At 45.8% G+C, this 22,138-nt stretch overlaps 2 protein-coding genes across 7 annotated transcripts in view; one reads left to right on the forward strand and one right to left on the reverse strand.

Moving 5' to 3' along the window:
* Positions 1-22,138, forward strand: part of LOC115466310 (carbohydrate sulfotransferase 6-like) — a 135,040-nt gene that overhangs the window by 15,630 nt on the left and 97,272 nt on the right. The window lies entirely within an intron of this gene.
* LOC115466308 (butyrophilin subfamily 2 member A1-like) overlaps positions 1,875-22,138 on the reverse strand; it is a 61,356-nt gene continuing 41,092 nt past the window's right edge. For 4 of the 6 annotated variants that reach the window (XM_030197474.1, XM_030197477.1, XM_030197476.1 and 1 more), the window contains exons 5-9: positions 14,081-14,197; positions 12,747-12,779; positions 7,903-7,923; positions 7,770-7,796; positions 1,875-2,919 (exon numbers count right to left, since the gene is read on the reverse strand). In XM_030197474.1, coding sequence (XP_030053334.1) covers positions 2,405-2,919; positions 7,770-7,796; positions 7,903-7,923; positions 12,747-12,779; positions 14,081-14,197 — 713 coding nt within the window. In that variant the 3' untranslated portion in view covers positions 1,875-2,404. The remainder of the gene's footprint in view (positions 2,920-7,769; positions 7,797-7,902; positions 7,924-12,746; positions 12,780-14,080; positions 14,198-22,138) is intronic. The other 2 variants (XM_030197478.1, XM_030197479.1) reach the window with 2 other exon arrangements.

Consider the following 22,138-nt stretch of genomic DNA (forward strand, 5'->3'; position numbering starts at 1 on the left):
GCTGGTATTTTGCTTTCCTGGGTTTAAAGAAGGCGGAGGGTAAAGAAATCATGAATTTAAAAGAATACATTGACATATATTGTTATTTAAGGGGTCCTTTTACAAAGGTACGCTGACAAAATGGCTTGCGGTAATGGTGCGGGTTTTGGGTGTGCGCCGATCCATTTTTTAGCGCGCCTGTAAAAAAGGCCTTTTTTTTTTTTGCTGAAAATGGACATGCGGCAAAATCAAAATTGCTGCGCGTCCATTTTGGGTCCGAGACCTTACCGCCAGCCACTGACCTAGCGGTAAAGAATCTGGGCAATAATGACCTAAGCGTGTCAAACACCACTTGGCACGCATCCATTAAGTGTGCCCGAAAATAAAACACTTGTTTCAGACACGCATATTGGATGCACGCCAAAAATGAAATTACCGCAAGAGCCACGCGGTAGTCGGGCAGTACCTGCATTTTGGCGCACATTGGGCACGCGTAGACACTTACGCAGCTTAGTAAAAAGGGCCCCTGAGTTAAGAATTTGTATGATTTTATTTTTTGTATCAGTCTGTTCTCTTGAAGACGCCGTTGGGGCAAAACATGGTTCCATGTCGGGAACAGGAAAGAAACTTTGACTGAAGTACCATTTTTGTTACTATACACTCATGAGTGCTGGATTTTTGAAGAACACTCGGTTTGGAGAAGCATATCGCCATTATCAATACCTGTCTGACTGTCAGCATTAACAGATAAGTGAATTCAACATAATTGCTGTACAACTGGAAGACATTTTGGAGTTTGGCAGGCAGGGAGGGCAGTGCTATGATGACTGTAAAATGTCTGATTTGTTTCTGAGGGTTTACCTTCAGTATACGGCACAGCATCACTGATAGAAAGAGCACCAAAAATGTAAAAGATTTATATATTTGATTTTTATAATATTTTTAAAATATTAATACCAAGAAGTGCAGAGTGATGCACTTGGGGTGCAGACAATCCAAAAGGGATATACCGGATAGCAGGGGAGGGAAGCTCGGGTCAGGAAAGGGACCTTGGGGTGATGGTCTCCGAGAATCTCAAGGTGATGAAAAAATTCAACAAGGCGGTGGCCACAGCCCGAAGGATGCTTGGCTGCATAGAGAGGGATATAATCAGCCGAAGAAAGGAGGTGTTGATGTCCCTGTAGAAGTCGTTGGTGAGGCCCCACTTGGAGTACCGTGTTCAGTTTTGGAGGCCGTATCTTGCTAAGGATGTACAAAGATTGAAGAGGTTCAAAGAAAAGCAATGAAAACGGTATGGGATTTGTGTAGCGAGACGTACAAAGAGACTTACTGACCTGAACATGTATGCCCTGGAGTAAAGGAGAAACAGGGGTGATATGATACAGACGTTCAAATATTTGAAAGGTATTAATCCGCAAACAAACATTTTCCAGAGACGGGAAGGCGGTAGAACTAGAGGACATGAATTGAGGTTGAAAGGGGGCAGACTCAGGAATGTCAGGAAGTATTTTTTCACGGAAAGGGTGGTAGATACCTAGAATGCCCTCCTGCGGGAGGTGGTGGAGATGAAAACGGTAACAGAATTCAAAAATGCATGGGATAAACACAAAGGAATCCTGTTTAGAAGGAATGGATCCAAAGAAGCTTAGAGGAGATTAGGTAGCAACACCGGTAATTGGGAAACAATGCCAGTACTGGGCAGACTTCTACAGTCTGTGCCCTGATCGTGGCTGAATAGATTTGGGTGGGCTGGAATGGAGCTTTTCAGAGGCTTCGAAGTTTTAGAACAAGGACAGTGCTCGGCAGACTTCTACAATCTATGCCCTGAAAATGGCAATGACAAATCAAGATCAGGTATATATATGAATTATCACATACCATATGTAATGAGTTTATCTTGTTGGGTAGACAGGATGGACCGTACAGGTCTTTATCTGCCATAATCTACTATGTTATTATGAAGCTCTCCTTCCTAGTTAAGCCATCTTGAATGTTGAGCTCTAAGAGCTTGACTTGAAATACTGACCGCCCACTACATATCAGGCTCAAATAATTCCAAAATTATCAATAAAATATCATAGTGGTAGCTGCCTGAATGTCTGTTTCTCTCTTTCTTCTAGACAGAACATAGTTCTGTGTAGACCAGGTCATGCATGATGTTGGTGGTTGTCCATTGAGTTGCCTCGGTCTTATCAACGTCCTTTGGCAGGCATTCAACACAAGATCTCATGGGAGGGAAAGCAGACTAGGGTTCTGTGCATGATCTCATTGGTTTGGACAACTCTTCTGTTGGTCCAGTAAATGGTAATTCATCCTTTGAGGGGCACTGTTAGGTACATAAGTAACATGGAAAGACAGCGAAACAGCTGCAGACCCAGAGAAAGAAAAAACAGAGAGAGAAAGAGAGAAACGGCATTTACAGAAGTCAGGGAGAGAGAACGATCTTTATTCCAGGACCGATGTAAAAGTATGCCAGGACCTTCTCTTCGAAAGAAATGGTAAACGTGTAGAGATGTTCCATTGTCTCGGAATTGTAGAAGGACAGTCTCCCGCCTTCGTAGTCTAGGTAAACTCCCAAGTGCCGCAGCCTCTCCATCACGGGCAAAGGTGTCCCCGGAGTTGTGAGGGCCACATACTGATCTTTGGCACTCCGCAGGGCCCAGATCCCCTTCTCGGGGGATTCTCTGAACCCTCCTGCTCTCTGCAAAGACTCCTTGGCCAGTCCCAGAGACCAGAATATGCCGGATTCCTCGTGTACCTCCACTTCCCAGTAATGTCTCCCAGATGTGAAGCCCTCGGAGCTCAGGATGCAGGGCTCAGTGTCAAACTGTTGTGTGGTTATGGGATTATCTTGCCTGGGATCACCGGGTCTCACCGTTTTCCTGTCACTGCTCACAATGAGCCCAGGATATGAAGTCTCAGGATCCAAGGTTATGTTAACTGAAGAGAGAGAGAAAAATAGTGCATGAGACAACGGCAGACAGATAGACCAAAAGAGACAGAGATAAGGAGATGAACAGAGACAGGCAATGAGAGAGTCCAGCATCATCAGAGACCCACTGGTATCACTCTAATAAGGTAAAGCATAAATACAACATGGACAATTGAAGAACAAATCTTTATTTGAGCTCCTAGTAAAACATTCATGCAATGGTCTCTAATGGTTCTCAAACTTCACAGTAACACTATTTGCTTTTGTCTCACCTAGAATGTAAACCAAACTGAACCCTGAAAAGGGGATATTAGTGGTATACAAGAATTGATTTGAATTTGAAAACAGCACAGACAGCTGAAAGAACACATTTTCATCAGAGCCCTGTGCAGGCAACACTCTGATACAGGCAAAGCATGAATATAGCAAACAACTGATGAGCAAATCTTCATCAGAGTCCCATCTGGGCATCACTGTGATACAAGTTAAACATGAATACAGCACGGACAAATGAATAGTAAAACTTCTTTGGAACCTCATGCAAGCATGAAAGGGATTTTGGATATAGCTCATGCCTTTCTTAGAGGTTAAAGCAGTACTCATCATTCTTTCCGTGGACATCACCCCACTATCAGGGCCAGAGAAACCACATGTCACCTGGAGGTGCAGCCTGATATGAGTTCTGCAGACTAATTTGGGTTTTGAACCACAGTTTGGGAAGCCCTGGGTTAAGTTACGTGACTACCATCTGAGCTAAAGGAACTAAAGATAGCATAGGGAAAATGGGACTTGATATACTGCCTAAGGTTTTTTTTTTTTTTTTTGCAACTACATTCAAAGTGGTTTACATATAGTCAGGTACTTATTTTGTACCAGGGGCAATGGAGGGTTAAGTGGCTTGGCCAGAGGCACAGGGAGCTACAGTGGGAATTGAACTCAGGTCCCCAGGATCAAAGTACACTGCAGTAACCACTAGGCTACTCCTCCACGCAAAGTCTGCCTAACACTGTTCTTGTACTAAAGGTTCTGAAGATTCTGGAATCCTAAAGAATTACAAGATTCCGGAATCCCAATTAGTAGCAACATTCCATGTAGAACCCCAAAGAGTAACATAGTAAATGACGGCAGATAAAGACCTGTACAGTCCATCATGCCCAACAAGATAAACTCATTTTACATGGTATGTGATACTTTATATGTATACACGAGTTTGATTTGTCCTTTTTCAGGGCACAGACCATAGAAAGTGAAAAGGGTCTTGATATACCACCTTTCTAAGGTTTTTGCAACTACATTCAAAGCAGTTTACATATATTCAGGTACTTATTTTGTACCAGGGGCAATGGAGAGTTAAGTGACTTGCCCAGAATCACAGGGAGCTGCAATGGGAATCAAACTCAGTTCCCCAGGATCAAAGTCCACTGCACTAACCACTAGGTTACTCCTCCAGGAGATCTTTGTCACTGTTTTATGCAGGTGTGACCGGGGCCAGATGATTCATTAGACAAAGCAGATGTGAGATCTGGGGGGGGGGGGGCTCTTCCATGCTTGGTGCCATGGGTAAATTTGTGGGCCTCTTGCTTTGATCCTCACTCCCTCTCACCTAGCATGAACGTCTACTCCTCCTCTCCCCTGGCTTGGGGTAAGCACTGTATCTAGGGGAATGCAAGATTTAAATGGAAATACTTTTAAAATAAATAGGAGGAAATATTTTTTCATTCAAAAATAGTTAAGCTCTGGAACTTGTTGCTGAAGGATGTGGCAATAGCAGTTAAGAGTATCTGGGTTTAAAAAAGGTTTGGACAAGTTCCTGGAGGAAAAGTCCATAGTCTGCTATTGAAATAGACATGGTAAAGCCACTGCTTGCCCCGGGATTGGTAGCATGGAATCTTGCTCTCTTTGTGGTTCTGCATGGAATCTTGCTACTCTTTGGGGTTCTACATGGAATCTTGTTACTCTTTAGGATTCCAGAATCTTGCTACTCTTTCAGATTCTGCATGGAATCTTCTTACTCTTTAGGATTCTGGAATTTTGCTACTCGTTGGGGTTCTGCATGGAATCTTGCTAGTCTGAGATTCCTAATGGAATCTTGTTACTCTTTGGGGTTCTGCATAGAATCTTGCTATTCTTTGGGGTTCTACATGGAATGTTGCTTCTATTTGGGTGTCTGCCAGGTACTTGTGACCTGGATTGGCTACTGTTGGAAGCAGGATACTGGGCTAGATTGACCATTGGTCTGACCCAGCATGGCTATTGTTATGTTCTTAAATTTGACTCCGGATATCAAAATGATGTATGTAAAGCAGGAATAGAGCATAGACAGTTGACGAGTGGTACACTGAGGGGGGTCATTTCATAACAAGACACCTATGCAAAATTTCAATAAATGCGCTTATTTTATACCTATTTTACAAAGGCAATGCGCTACCAAATTCCCATGCACAAATTTACACCTGCTCCAATGAAAGTAAGAATGCTTACGGATATGTATTTTATAAATCTGTGCATGGAATGCAACTCTGTCCAAGCTACATCCCCAGAAAAGGCCGACGCACGGTGCACATATAGAGATCCTTGTACTAAGCCGTGGGAAAAAGTGGCCCTAGCGCGCCGTTACGTCAATCTTTCCCACACGCTAAGGTCACTTTTACCACAGCAGTAAAATGGTCGATATTCTGTTTCCTGTATTAATGGCCTTGTGTTAATGTTGCCGTTAGTGCGTAGCCGTTAAAAAAGCTTAAAGGGCTCACGTGCTAATCCTGCGCTAATCCGTTAGCGTGCGGTAATGTAGATGCACTGATTAATGCAGAAAAGCCCACTCTTTGCCCCCAGATATGCCCCTTCTGTGAAAAAAACCCAAATAATTTTTAGCAAGCAGTTTGCACATGCAGATATAGGGGTCCTTTTACTAAGTCGCGTTAAAAACTGGCCGGCCATAGTTTTAGAGTGTGGGTTCCCTGTGCGCAGAGCCGCCGAGAGGGGGGGGGGCAGGGGGGACAAAATTCCCCGGGCCTGCAAAGGGGGCCCGGCGCCGCAGTCCCCAGTCTCACCCGTCCACCCTTGGCTCCGTCGACCATCCGCCACCGGGCTGGGCCCCCTGCATTCAAATCACAGCACCTCACCCCCGTGTGAAAGCGCAGCAGCAACAGATCGCCTCCTTTTGGGCCTTCCCTCCCTGTGTCCCACCCTCACGGAAGTTACATCAGGCGAGGGCGGGACACAGGGAGGGAAGGCCCGAAAAGAGGTGATCTGTTGCTGCTGCGCTTTCACACGGAGGTGAGGTGCTGTGATTTGAATGCAGGGGGCCCAGCCTGGTGGCGGACAGAGGGGGGCTGTCGACGGGGCAGGGCGGGTGGAGACTGGGGACTGCAGCGCAGCGGTCTCAGGGGCAGGGCCCCAGGGGCAGCCTTGCCTCGGGCCTGGCCCAGTCTCTCAGTGGCCCTGCCTGTGCGCTCCAGCCATTTTTTAGCACAGTCCTAAAATGGCTGAATTTCAATTTTTCCCATTAATGACCATGCGCTCATTTCAATGTTAGTGAACAGCCATTACCTCCTGAGCTCTTAAACGGCCTAAGCAAGACCCTGCCTCGCCAACAAGTAACAGCGCAGCATAAGCATATTTCTTTGGGGCCCTTTTACAAAAGCGCGCTGAAAAATGACCTGCGGTAGTATAGATGCTTGTTTTCAGCACGCGCAGAACCATTTTTCAGCGCACCTGTAAAAAACGCTCTTTTTAAAATGGACATGCAGCAAAATGAAAATTGCCGCGCATCCATTTTGGGTCTGAGACCTTACCGCCAGCCATTGACCTAGTGGTAAAGTCTCACCGCAGTAACCGGGCGGTAGTGATCTACACGTGTCCAACGCCACTTGGTGCGCGCCAAATACGTGTGTCTGAAAATAAGTTTTCAGACACGCGCCAAAATGAAATTCCCGCAAGAGCCACGCGGTAGGTGGGCGGTAACTCCATTTTGGTACGTGCTGGGCACGCGTAGACGCTTATGCGGCTTAGTAAAAGGGCCCCTTTATTATTATCAGAGAGCAAAGAGGATGTCAAGGGATGAATCTTGTAACTCTAGAACAGGGGCGTAGCCAGACTTCGGCAGGAGGGGGGTCCAGAGCCGACCCCCCCCCCTGCCATTTTTGACCTTCCCGCCACCACCACCACCTTTGACCCCCCCCAGCGCCAACCCTTTCAACCCCCTCTTCCCGCCGCCACCAACCCTCCCCCGCCACCACCGTCTGGTACCTTTGCTGGTGGGGGTCCCCAACCCCCGCCAGCCGAAGTCTTCTTCTCTGGCACGGCTGCGCTGCTGATCTGCAAGGGTGGACTTCTGTTTCTGTGAGTCTGACGGTGGCAGGGGAGGGTTGGCGGCGGGGGGGCCAAGGCCAAATCTACGGGGGCCCATGCCCCCATTGCCCCATGTAGCTACACTCCTGCTCTAGAATCCATGGGGCTTACTGAATGAAATGAGACTGAGAGCCAAAGCTTGGCAAGTGGCGCCACCAAGTGGCTCTCTCCCTCTATAAAATTAACTTGTAGGGGATGGTGGACTCATTTATGTAAAATTGATCAGACCCAAATAAGAAGAACAACAACAACAAAAACAAGCGGGGAAAGAATGTGGTGCATGTCTCATGGAATTCCTTCCAATTCCTCTGAGAGTGTGTGTGTCTGTTTGTAACTGAAATGGAATTAGCCAGGGAAATAAATATGGCGAGAGATCGGGCTCATAACTACAGCAGTGCTTTGCCCAAGAAAGAATTGTAGCGAAATATCGGGAAAAAACGTCCACACATAAATCAGATGGAAAAAAAATGGGAATTATTTTTTTAATCAGGAAAGAGATTTTAGTTACCTCTATATTTGCTGACTTTTCTCCATTCTGAAAGGAACAAATAAAGTACAGGGTTTTAGATAGTGCTTTGATCTGTTAATAATCAAAAATATTTGTTTTTAATGTGAAAAAACCCCTCAAAGAGAAGACTCACCTACTTCCAAAGAAAGCAACCCTGAAACACAAAAGTCAAATGAAAAAGTGAATTCCTTAAAATGAGGGATACACTGCTTTACTGAAATATATTGAAAATTTTCATACCGTGGGGCCTAGTCATTAATCTTTAAGGTCTCTGCTAAGGCTGTGCTGCCCATGTTATAGTTAGTGAATCAAGCAGTAGGACCTTAATGTGAAAATTAAGACATTCTCTCCTGATGTAAATGAGGAAGCTAGGCAATATGGAACCCATGGGAAATAGCATGATAAACTCTTCGCATCTGCTGTTTTCCATGGGTTCAATAAAGGGTGGAAATATAACACCTATCTCAGACTACATGATAAATTTTTACCATATACAGTGGTGGAAATAAGTATTTGATCCCTTGCTGATTTTGTAAGTTTGCCCACTGACAAAGACATGAGCAGCCCATAATTGAAGGGTAGGTTATTGGTAACAGTGAGAGATAGCACATCACAAATTAAATCCGGAAAATCACATTGTGGAAAGTATATGAATTTATTTGCATTCTGCAGAGGGAAATAAGTATTTGATCCCCCACCAACCAGTAAGAGATCTGGCCCCTACAGACCAGGTAGATGCTCCAAATCAACTCGTTACCTGCATGACAGACAGCTGTCGGCAATGGTCACCTGTATGAAAGACACCTGTCCACAGACTCAGTGAATCAGTCAGACTCTAACCTCTACAAAATGGCCAAGAGCAAGGAGCTGTCTAAGGATGTCAGGGACAAGATCATACACCTGCACAAGGCTGGAATGGGCTACAAACCATCAGTAAGACGCTGGGCGAGAAGGAGACAACTGTTGGTGCCATAGTAAGAAAATGGAAGAAGTACAAAATGACTGTCAATCGACAAAGATCTGGGGCTCCACGCAAAATCTCACCTCGTGGGGTATCCTTGATCATGAGGAAGGTTAGAAATCAGCCTACAACTACAAGGGGGGGAACTTGTCAATGATCTCAAGGCAGCTGGGACCACTGTCACCACGAAAACCATTGGTAACACATTACGACATAACGGATTGCAATCCTGCAGTGCCCGCAAGGTCCCCTGCTCCGGAAGGCACATGTGACGGCCCGTCTGAAGTTTGCCAGTGAACACCTGGATGATGCCGAGAGTGATTGGGAGAAGGTGCTGTGGTCAGATGAGACAAAAATTGAGCTCTTTGGCATGAACTCAACTCGCCGTGTTTGGAGGAAGAGAAATGCTGCCTATGACCCAAAGAACACCGTCCCCACTGTCAAGCATGGAGGTGGAAATGTTATGTTTTGGGGGTGTTTCTCTGCTAAGGGCACAGGACTACTTCACCGCATCAATGGGAGAATGGATGGGGCCATGTACCGTACAATTCTGAGTGACAACCTCCTTCCCTCCGCCAGGGCCTTAAAAATGGGTCGTGGCTGGGTCTTCCAGCACGACAATGACCCAAAACATACAGCCAAGGCAACAAAGGAGTGGCTCAGGAAGAAGCACATTAGGGTAATGGTGTGGCCTAGCCAGTCACCAGACCTTAATCCCATTGAAAACTTATGGAGGGAGCTGAAGCTGCGAGTTGCCAAGCGACAGCCCAGAACTCTTAATGATTTAGAGATGATCTGCAAAGAGGAGTGGACCAAAATTCCTCCTGACATGTGTGCAAACCTCATCATCAACTACAGAAGACGTCTGACCGCTGTGCTTGCCAACAAGGGTTTTGCCACCAAGTATTAGGTCTTGTTTGCCAGAGGGATTAAATACTTATTTCCCTCTGCAGAATGCAAATAAATTCATATACTTTCCACAATGTGATTTTCCGGATTTAATTTGTGATGTGCTATCTCTCACTGTTACCAATAACCTACCCTTCAATTATGGGCTGCTCATGTCTTTGTCAGTGGGCAAACTTACAAAATCAGCAAGGGATCAAATACTTATTTCCACCACTGTATATAAACTCTTGGAAATTTTCTGTCCTAACCAGACCTTTCACCATAAGCCAACTAGTGGGTTTTGGAGGTGTCATCTCCCACAACTTCACCACACTCAGACTGGGTCCTTTCTTCCTTCTACTTCCCACCATAAAATAATAATCAGATTCATTCCTTTCTGGCTTTTGTCCTTGTTTCCCCAATAGATCCAATTCCTGTGCTGCCATGTCTGGGATAGGCAGGGATCAGAACTCTGCAGTGAAAAAATGAAACCTGGGGCCTCCTAATGTTTTACAAGGAAACAAGAGAAAGGTCCCCTATGGAAGGAATGCGAAAATACAAGGAAGAAGGGGGTGGATCAATAAAAATGAATTGTGGAATCTTGGAGCAAGAACTGATAAAACATTAAAAAGAAATGCATAGATCTATATAAAACAAATCCCCAAAAGATGGTGGAAATTCAGAAGATAGGCTCAGACTTGACTGTGTTTCGTCGCTAAGAGACAGATTCTTTACATGGTGCCTAAAAAATCTGCATGGTAAAGATTTCCACCTAAGCATATTCTATAAGCAGCGCTTAGATTTAGGTGCAGTATACAGAATAAGCTTAGGGGGAAAATCCAAGCGGCTAAAACAATGTTGGTCCATTTAAGACAATGAAAACATGGCCTAAATCCTTGACGCACAGATTTACATGCACTGGCCCATATTCTATAACTGCGCACATAAATTTTGGAACGCCCATGAAATGCTCATTTCCCCGCGTGTTAGAATTTAGGTGCAGTAGCCAGTTATCAAGGTAAATTCTAGTTATTGCCAATTAGTGCTCATTATTGATGCTGATTATCTTGTTAAGCCAATTAAGTTACACACGTAGATATAGAATATGCCTAAATTTCAGTGTGGATCTTTAGGTGTGCTATATAGAACCTGGGGAAAGCACCTAGTCAACATTGATCTTATTTACTTATTATTATTTAGATTTTGCTCACACCTTTTTCAGTATTAGCTCAAGGTGAGTTACATTCAGGTACTCTGGATATTTCTCTGTCCCAGGAGGGCTCACAATCTAAGTTTGTACCTGAGGCAATGGAGGGTTAAGTGACTTGCCCAAGATCACAAGGAGCAGCAGTGGGATTTGAACTGGCCTACTCTGGACTGCAAGACCACTGCTCTAACCACTAGGCCACTCCTCCACTGAATGATGCAAAGCACAAGTGACTGTAATTGGGGGTTAGGTCATCTTCGAAGGGAACTAATCGGTATCAATACTTTCTCTGCTTCAGGCTGCGTGAAAATACGGAACGGTGTCGAGTCTGAGTCTGTCTTCTGAATTTCCACCACCTTTTGGGGATTTGTTTTATGTAGACCTACGGTCTTTTTTTTAATCATAACAATAATCTGAATGATTTGAAACACAAGGCTCATACCCGCTCCTCACGCCGACCCTGAGCTATCCCTCTGACCTGGCTCCACCTATGCGGGAACAGACAGAGGGAAAGCTCAGGGTCGGACAACGGGTATGAGTCGCTGTCTGCTGCTGGCACAGAACTGAAAGGCTTAAAATGTGTGGTGGTGAGGGGTGAGTTGAGAGACGCCCCGTTGCCTGAGGGGGAGGGAAGGGATGCTGGTAGTGATCAGCTGGCAGGGCATGGGGAGCCTTGCCAGCAATATCAGAGATTCGGTACTGCTGGATGGGCCCAGGTGCCCCCCCATCACTACGCCACTGAGAGAATTACCCCCATAGGTACCTATCCTACTTATTTTCGAAGGAGAAGGCCGGCCATCTTCTGACATAAATCAGGAGATGGCTGGCCTTCTCCTAAAGCCGGCCAAATCGGTATAATCGAAAGCCGATTTTAGCCGGCTTCAACTGCTTTCCGTTGCAGGGCCGGTCAAAGTTAAAGGGGGCGTTTCGGCAGGGTACAGAAGGCGGGAAGGGGTCGTGGTTACAAGATGGCTGGCTTCGGTCGATAATGGAAAAAAGAAGGCCGGCTCTGACGAGCACTTGCCCAGCTTCACTTGGTCCATTTATTTTTAGGACCAAGCCTCAAAAAAGTGCCCCAACTGAGCAGATGACCACCAGAGGGAATCAGGGATCACCTCCCCTTACTCCTCCAGTGGTCACCAACCCCCTCCTACCCCCCAAAAAAGTTTTTAAACATTTGTGTGCCAGCCTCTATGCCAGCCTCAAATGTCATACCCAGCTCCATGACAGCACTATGCAGGTCCTTGGAGCAGTTTTAGTGGGTGCTGCAGTGGACTTCAGGCAGGCGGACCCAGGCCCCCCCCTACCTGTTACACTTGTGGTGGTAAATGTGAGCCCTCCAAAACCCACCCGAAACCCACTTTACCCACATCTAGGTGCCCCCCTTCACCCATAAGGGCTATGGTAGTGTTGTACAGTTGTGGGTAGTGGGTTGGGGGGGGGGGGCTCAGCACACAAGGTAAGGGAGCTATGCGCCTTGGAGCAATTTTTGAAGTCCACTGCAGTGCCCCCTAGGGTGCCCGGTTGGTGTCCTGGCATGTGAGGGGGACCACTGCACTATACATGCTGGCTCCTCCCACGACCAAATGCATTGGATTTGGCCGGGTTTGAGATGGCCGGCATTAGTTTCCATTATCGGTGGAAACCAATGGTGGCGATCTCTAACGCCGGTCATCTCTAACGCCGGCCCAAATGTTGAGATTTGGCCGGCCCCGACCGTATTATCGAAACAAGATGGCCGGCCATCTTGTTTCGATAATACGGTTGGGTATGCTGCTTTACGTGGTCGGCCTTAGAGATGGCCTCCCATATAGATGGCTGGCCCCGTTCGATTATGACCCTCTATGTTGCCTTTTCAAAGTTTCCACATTGGTGTCTTGAACAAAATTACTCAAGTATTGGGAAATACTGCCATAGTTACCTATCTTGATATCCATTCCTTTAATGAGATTCTCTGGAAAGAGAAGAAAAAAAAGGTTGCAAAATAATTCTGCAGACACGCACATTTGTAGTGTGTCAGTCACATGCCTTTCTTCCCCGCTGGACCTTTTTGGCTCACCCTGAGATATTTCCTGTTCAGAGTTCCACTATTATCTTGTCACTTCCTGGAATACACCCTTTCCCCTTCCTCTTTAAAAATATACAACACCACAATTATATCAATGGGACACACACACCCTAGAGATAGAATCACAGACACACAAATAAAACATAGGCACAGAACACACAAACACTGTGAACAAAACAAGACACACAAACCTGCATAAACAAACAAAACACACACACAAAAAAAATCACAGGCACAGAACACACAAACACTGTGAACAAAACAGACACACAAACCTGCATAAACAAACAAAACACACTCATAAACAATCCAGACACACCAACATGCACATATGCACACACACTGACATACAAATACACAAACAAAGCACAAAAGGGCCTCCAGAACTGGAGTAACGGTACAATCTTTAATAACGTGGACCCGTCATGGCACTAGGCCACCAGGACCTTGCTTCGCCGGTGGGGGGGGGGGGGGGGGGGGGGGGTCAGATCCTGTGTTTGACAGGTCTGGGCTTTTGCCAGCCTGAATCTGTCAAATAAGTGCAGGAGGATTTCGCTAGATGATCAACACTAATAACGTGCTTAAATTTGCATGTTATTAGCATTGATCATTGATCATGGGGCTCAAGGAACTTGGTCACTGGTAGAGTCAAGGTTACAGATCAATCTGCTAGAGCTTCGAGCGATTCGATTGGCTCTGTTAGCATTCGAGAAGTTTGAACGGTAACGGAGTTCAAACATGCGTGGGATATGCATAAAGGAATCCTGTGCATAAGGAATGGATCCTCAGAAGCTTAGCTGAAATTGGGTGGCGGAGCAGGTGGGGGGAAGAGGGGTTGGTGGTTGGGAGGCTAGGATAGGGGAGGGCAGACTTATACGGTCTGTACCAGAGCCGATGATGGGAGGCGGGACTGGTGGTTGGGAGGCGGGAAATACTGCTGGGCAGACTTATACGGTCTGTGCCCTGAAAAGGACAGGTACAAATTCAAGGTAAGGTATACACATATGAGTTTGTCTTGGGCAGACTGGATGGACCATGCAGGTCTTTTTCTGCCGTCATCTACTATGTTACTATACGAGTTAATCCCCCACGCTGTTCCTGTCCTATTTTTAGGGTACTGTTTCGGAACAGTACGGGGAATTGATCATCAAGCTGTCTGTGGGTTTTCCAGGGTTCTGGCTTCTGACCTTTTTCTTTGTGTCGCTTCCTGATGTACCAAAGAGCGAAACCAACTAGGAGTAGAAGGAGAACCAGGAATACGAAGAGCGAGACCATCCACGGAGAGACTCTGGGAAAGAAAAGATCTGAAAGGGTAAGAAACAGATCCATGATTATACAGGGAGATAAGTACATAAGTATTGACATACTGGGACAGGCTGAAGGTCCATCAAGCACTGCATCCTAACATAGTAACATAGTAGATGACAGCAGAAAAAGACCTGCATGGTCCATCCAGTCTGCCCAACAAGATAAACTCGTATGTGTATACCTTACCTTGATTTGTACCTGCCTTTTTCAGGGCACAGACCGTACAAGTCTGCCCAGCAGTATTTCCCGCCTCCCAACCACTAGTCCCGCCTCCCATCACTGGCTCTGGCACAGACCGTATAATCCTCAGACCATAGGGAGCAAAATGCAGCCGTAAGGCAGTGAGGAAGAAACAACTCTTGCCAGGCCAGGAACAACAAGGAAGCCGGCCACTAACACCAAACTGAGGAAAAAACAGCTAAGGGAGAGCATAGGAGCCAACTTTTCAAAATGATTGGGGGTGCTTAATTTTTTTTAATATTTTTTACAGGTGGTGCATTTGTCCCCCCCCCCCCCTCTCCTCAGAGTTCCAGGCCCCCCTCCCTCTCCTCAGAGTTCCAGCCCCCCCCTCCTCAGAGTTCCAGACCCCAATCCCTCCTTCCTCCGAGTTCCAGCCCCTCCCTCCCACTCCCACAACAGTCCTTCGCCTGCCCCTCGCCTTCCTGCATGCTGCCCACAACCCAAGTCATCCCACCGGGGTCCCGGCGGCAGCAGCAGTGAAAGGCGAGCACGAGCAGGCTCGGTGAGTCTGCGCTAAGTTCAGCCTGCCTTCCCCTCTCGCCGCTCCGAGCTCCGCCTCTGGTCCCGCTCTCATTTTCCTGTTCGCAAGGGCAGGACCAGAGCAGAGCCGACAGAAAAAAGAAAGGAAGGCAGGCCGAAGCGCCAACTCGCCGAGCCTGCCCGTCCTTCACCACTACTGCCACCGGGACCCTGGCAAGATAACCCAAGCCATTGGCGGGCATTCAGGAAGGCGAGGGACTGTTGTGGAAGTGGGAGAAGAGGTCGGGCTCCTGGGGAACTTCCAGTTCTGGCGGTGAAATATTGGGGGTGCTCGAGCACCCACAGCACCCATGAAGTTGGCGCCAATGAGGGAGAGTCAAACTCCAGACCTAGAACAGATCCACTTCCCTGCAGAAAAGTAGAGAAAAGCACAGAGCTAAGAGGCTATAATCCAGATGCACAGCAATAGATCTGCTCAGCAGGAAAGAACTGCATCCCTTACAGAAAAAGGAAGGAGTGCCAAATGTGCCAGGAGAGAGGCGCCTGAAACTAGAAAAGGCAAAATCCGCCTGTGCCAGGCTAAAACTCCCGCCTGAAAGCAAGGAAGAGCTGTGGCAAACTAGTCCTAAAAAGGCTCATTCCCATAAAGAGACACTGAACTGAGTCCAAGCAAAAGACTGGCAAGAATGGTGCTCCCGAGGGTACTCGGGAGAGGGATTTGAGCTAGCAGTTGCACACCAAGGGCAACTCGGACCCCCACCAGAAGGAAAGTACCCTGCAGACAAACCAGAGCAGATAGGAGGGATCCACGGGGCTGAGAGAACCAGAACCTCCCTACGGAAGGGAGGAAAAACTGCTGCCAAAACAAGAATCAAATAGCAGAGGCATCTCAAGCAAGATGCCAGAAGCAGCAGAAATCAGACGGTCTGGAAAAGAGCTGACCAACAGCCGCATAAGGCTGACAGGAATGAAAAAAAATAGCCCTGGACTAAAAAGACTGAGCCTGCAGCCAAACGCAGCCAGTGAGAAACTTCCCCCACTTTGGAAATGGCAGACTAAGACCTCCGAACTGCAAAGGTACAAGTTCCAGCAACAGGGCCACCCTCTGAACCAGCCGCCATCTAGGACCGTGAAGAGGAAAAAAAGGAGAAATTAGACCTTACCTGCTAATTTGCTTTCCTTCAGTCCCTCCGGACCGGACCAGGATTGGACTCTTGGGTTGTGCTCGCCTACCAGCAGGTGGAAACTGAGAAAAACATGCGACTCTGGAGAGCCAATAAGAGCCCTGGTCATGTGACCCTAGCCTCAGTATTTGACTAACCAAGCAGAAAAGAAAGAGAGAAACCTTCTGTGCCGTATGGAATCCTAGCAGCCACAAATTCCTCGAAAAAGCCGAGTACTAGAGCTCACCAGCATCTCTCACCAGAGAAGCGGTATGGCCCCTTTTGTATTAGAGCTCACCAACAACTCTCACCAGAGAAGTGGTATGGCTCACTTGTAATATAGCTCACCATCAACTCTCACCAGAGAAGTGGTATGGCTCACTTGTATTATAGCTCACCACCAACTCTCACCAGAGAAGTGGTATGGCTCACTTGTAATATAGCTCACCATCAACTCTCACCAGAGAAGTGGTATGCCTCACTTGTATTATAGCTTACCATCAACTCTCACCAGAGAAGTGGTATGGCTCACTTGTATTACAGCTCACCAGCAACTCTCACCAGAGAAGTGGTATGGCTCACTTGTATAATAGCTCACCAGCAACTCTCACTAGAGAAGCGGTAAGGTCCCCTTAAAGTTGTATAGATACATACATACATACGTACACATATATAGCAGCAACGGAACCCACCTGCAACTCCAACTAGAGATGTGGCATGGGTCACTGAAAATGCTAAATATACAAGCTTGTTATTGTTGTTTTTTTTTTTTTTAATTATCTATTTATTTATTTTACTATTCCGCTGAAAAAATGACAAAACATGGGAGGGGCCTGGTCCGGAGGGACTAAAGGAAAGCAAATTAGCAGGTAAGGTCTAATTTCTCCTTCCTTAGCGTCCCTCCGGACCGGACCAGGATTGGACTCTTGGGAAGTACCAAAGCAGTAATGTTACGGGAGGGACTGGCATTGAGAACGCGGAAGAGTACCTGAAAACAGACTAGGATGAATACGAAGCCAAAAGCTTGAAGATCCAAGAGCCGCCAACAAACCAAATAGGATGACTACAAAACAAAAAAAACCTACAAGTCCAAGCGACGATGACTATTGTCTCCTACCTACCGCACTAGCTGTGCAGCACGAAGGACAGGGAGACTCTAGAAAGAGAAAAACTGCTGAAAGAAAGATTGCAAAGCTAAAGGCAGAGCCGCCTCGAAACAAAAAATCTGCCAAGAATCCACCTCAGCTGAGAAAAATGGCAACAGGAATACTGAACTACCACTCCTACAGATATCCTAGCCGACCTAACAGCAGATTGGAAGAAAGAAAAAACTGACAGAGAGAAAGCACCTGATCACCTGAAACTAAAAAGGTGAAAACAAGAGTACAATTTTTTATTTATTTATTTATTTATTTATTTATTTATTTATAGTTTTAATACATATTTAACAAGGATAAACCTTGTAAGAGAAATACAGGCAAAAATTAATATAAAAGAATAATGTTCCATTCATATTGTCAAAGTATTTAACATTCTAAAGAGAAAATATCTATTGGTACATTTATACAAAATAATATTTTACAGCCTTTTTTAGACCTCAATAATGATGTGAGAGAGAAAAGAGTTAGAGAAGATCACAAAAAAAAGAAAAAATAATCTCACAGGTATAGGCTGTTATTAACCAGTGCTTCTTTACTTTCACTTCACTTTCTTCATCTCTATAAACACTTTTAGCTGTTCCGGTGAAAAGAATGTATATTTTGTTTGAGCCAGCTTGACCACACATTGCACGGATATGCAAGAAAAAAGGAAGCACCAATGTCAATTGTATTTTGTTTTAAAGAAAGAAATTGCTTCCTTTTTTGCTGAGTTGACTTAGTAACGTCAGGGTATGCCCAAACCTTAGCACCATAGAATTGGGACTTAAGGTTTTTAAAGTAGAGTCTTAAAATAGTATTATAATCTTGCTCAAAAACGAATGATACAATGACTGTAGCTCTGTTCACTATTATATCCGAGGATTGTTCTAAAATATCTGAGATATTTTGCAAATCAAGATTATCTTCAACCGGACCTTGAGCCTCTTTTCTAACAGGAATATAGTAAATCTTATTTAGCAGAGGTATAGCCTCTGAAGGAATATTCAAAACTTCCATCAAGTATTTCCGAAAAATGTTAATTAGAGTTTCTCCTGCTATAATTGGAAAATTAACCAGACGGAGGTTCAGGCGCCTGTTAAAGTTTTCAAGTTGTTCAATTTTATTCCTAATGTCCAAAGTCTTTTGTTACCACATTTTTAAAGGAGTTTAGGGTCTCAGCTTCTTTCTTTATAGCTTGGACTTGCGTCGATAGATCATTCTTAACAGAATCTACAGTACTTTGTAATTCTTCAAATTTAGTATTTAAATTGACCACATCACCTGACGTTTCTTGTAGCGTGGTAGAAATCTGGTCCAACATCACCTTCAGGGTCTGTAGAGTTACCTCCGAGGTCTGCACCGTGGTGATCAAACTATCCACAGAGCCCCGGACCGCCGTTTGCATGCCTGGGTCCTCCACTGTCGCCCCTATCGACACATCATCAGAGCCGATGGGGTTTCCCGCCAGGACCGCTCTCGACGCCGGGCTAGGAGGAATAAACGAGGTGGACGGTGGTGATAAGGAGACTTCCTCTCCCGGCGGGGATTCCGCTCCTCCGGCTTTCCCCGCTATGGGATCTGCTCCTCGCTGCAATCTGGTAGCGCCGGGAAAGAAACGCTCAAGAGACGTCTGAGCAGGTGAGGAAGTTGAGGTGGGTGGAGGTACCAATCTCACAATTCCTTTTCGTTTAGAATGGGGCATTTTCTATTTGAAAAACAGGAATTATTTGCTCATAGACATGAGAGCGTTTCAGCAGTCAACCTGCGCAGCAGCCATCTTGAATCTCTCGAGCAGTTGGTCTCCACAAGAGTACAATTAAATAAATTATCATAGCCGAAAATGCTATGCAGGAGAAGAAAGCATCTAAATCCCTGCCACCAAGCTGACTAAAGGTGCAAATAAAGTGCCAGCCGCTGCAGTTACAGAATATGGAGAAAACATATCTCAGAGCGCAATTGAAATGAGATAGAACAATCATCTGTAGCTGCTGCCTCTGTAAGCAGATCACCTGAAATTCTTGCCGCAAACACCAATTAGAGGAAACGTGAATAACTGAAATGCAATGTAGACACTTGTTAATACCCTCATTAATACCTTTTATCATATTGAATTCCATAAACCACTACACAGTTCTAGGAATAACATGTATAGAAAGATTGTCCGTTTAGGAATCTAGGCAGGTGCCCTTTGGACTCGATGGGACATTTGACCTTTTCCGAGTGTGGTAATACACATGTATCTATGTAGAAAAATTGTCCACTGTCTATATTCTTGAGATATACCTACAGAGAGGATGCTCAATCTCAACCAACAGACCAGAGTGCTGCACTCTAAAGACTACATAGGCAACTGAGGGATTCCATCCAAGAAAAATAACCAGATAGGAGAGAATATATGAGAGGTGAAAGAATATCAGAGAGATGTAAAGAAAGTCATAACCCAAGAGAAAATATCGAGGAAAAAGATAGAGAAGAAGAAGACCGTAAGATCCCTGCTGCCAGAGGACATGTACTCCTGCCGTTGTCTTTGCAGCAAGAGACTAAGCGAAGCATATGTGAGGTCAAAGCGAAAACAAAAAGTTGTAGAAGAGGGACATCCCATTAAGGTACTATCCGCTGACAAAGCCCAGAAGCTGCGAGTCTCTTCCCCTGAAAGTAGAGTGAAATCCAAGAGAAAAAATACACACAATGAGGGGCATAATGGAACAGAAACGCCTATCTCCATGGGCGTTAATCTCCGAGAACGGGTCCGTGAAGGGGCGGAGTGAACCGTATGTTCCAAAAAAAATTGACGCCCATGTTTTATTCGCCAAGGTGTGAGCTGGGCGTTTTTGCTGTTCAGCGATAATGGAAAATGAAATCGCCCAGCTCAAAAACGAATACATCCAAGGCATTTGTTCGTGGGAGGGGCCAGGATTCATAGTGCACTGGTCCCCCTCACATGCCAGGACACCAACCGGGCACCCTTTTACAAAAACAAAAAAAAGGTAAAGGAGCTCCCAGGTACATAGCACCCTTCCCTTGTGTGTTGAGCCCCCCAAATCCCCCTCAAAACCCACTGCCCACATGTCGACACCATTATTATAGCCCTAAGGGGTGAAGGGGGGCACCTACATGTGGGTACAGTGGGTTTGGGGGGGTTGGACGACTAAGCATTAAGCAGCACAATTGTAACAGGTAGGGGGGGGATGGGCCTGGGTCCACCTGCCTGACGTCCACTGCACCCCCTAACAACTGCTCCAGGGACCTGCATACTGCTGCTTGGGAGGAGGGTATGACATTTGAGGGTGAAAATAAAAAGTTGTGAAACATCATTTTTTGTGGTGGGAGGGGGTTAGTGACCACTGGGGGAGTCAGGGGAGGTCATCCCCGACTCCCTCTGGGGGTCATCTGGTCATTTAGGGCACTTTTTGGGGCCTTATTCGTGAAAAAACAGGGTCCAGGAAAAGTGCCCTAAATTCTAGCTACAAACGCATCCATTATCGGCGAAAGGCGCCCATCTCTGTTCGGGTGATAACCACGCCCCAGTTCCGCCTTCACCACGCCTCCGACACGCCCCCGTCCACTTTGTCCGCATCCGCGACGGAGTCCAGTTGAAAGCGTCCAAAGTTCGGCTTTCGATTATACCGCTTTATTTGTTTTTGTGAGAAAGACGCCCATCTCCCGATTTAGGTCGGAACTTGGGCGTTTTTCTCGTTCGATTATAAGCTGGAATGTGTTTTTGTTTTTTGTTTTTAATCCAACCACATGCCATGTGAAGAGTAGATTCTTCATTGTACTTTGATAAATGACCTAAGCTACTGTTAAGGCATTGTCCGTCAGACTCTCACCACCTCGCTATCCAGTAGGGAAAGAAAAAACACTCTCCCAGAGTTAGACAAATATTCCCATGTCCATGACATTGAAGAAGTGAAAAGTTGCCAAAGGAGACTACTGAGACTCGAAATATAATGAAGAAAAATTCCTTCTTGGGCGCTAGAAACAGAAAGTGGGATGCATGTAGAGAAGACAGAATACTCTGCTCCAGCTTGACTAAACAAAGAGAGAAAATGTTTCCAACAGTGGCTAATCCAGGTCACAAGTACCTGGCAAGATCCCAAAACAGTACCATTTTATACTGCTTATCCTAGAAATAAGCAGTGGCTTTTTCCCAAATCCATTTTAATAATAGCTTATGAACTTTTCTTTTAGGAAGTTATCCAAACGTTTAAACCCCGCTAAGCTAACTGCTTTTACTACATTCTCTGGCAACGAATTCCAGAGTTTAATTACATGTTGAGTGAAGAAATAATTTTTTCAGATTGGTTTTAAATTTATTACTTAGTAGCTTTGCTGTGTGCCCCCTAGTGCTAGTATTTTTGGAAAAACAAGCGATTTACATCTACCTATTCCACTCCACTCATTATTTTATAGACCTCTCTCATATCTTCCCTCAGCCGTCTTCCTCCAAGCTGAAGAGCCCTAGCCGCTTTAGCCTTTCCTCATAGGGAAGTCGTCCCTTCCCCATTATCAACCTCAAGGAAGAAATATTTCTCATTGACAGATCTTCCCAGTGTGAGTGCTCAGTGGATTCTCCTAAAAGCAAAGGGGTTGAAATTCAACATATTTGCCCAGGTATCTGGCAAATTTTACTTTCTGGGCAAACTTTCAGCTTGATATGTTGGCGTTTTAAGTGTTCCTGGGCTGTAGTTAAAAGAGTTTACCTGGAGACAGACTCCCCCCAATATTCAAAAGCGTTTAGGGGCCCTTTGATTAAGGAGCGTAGGCGCCTACGCGCATCCAATGCGTGTCAATTTGGAACAGCCGCCCGGCTACCGCGTGACCCCTGCGGTAATTCCATTTCTTAAGCACGTCCGAAAATATTTTTTCTTTTCTACCGCTTGGCGCTAACTGGGCGATAATCAGCAGTGTACGC

Source organism: Microcaecilia unicolor, chromosome 3 (assembly GCF_901765095.1).
Source record: "Microcaecilia unicolor chromosome 3, aMicUni1.1, whole genome shotgun sequence".
NCBI lineage: Eukaryota > Metazoa > Chordata > Amphibia > Gymnophiona > Siphonopidae > Microcaecilia > Microcaecilia unicolor.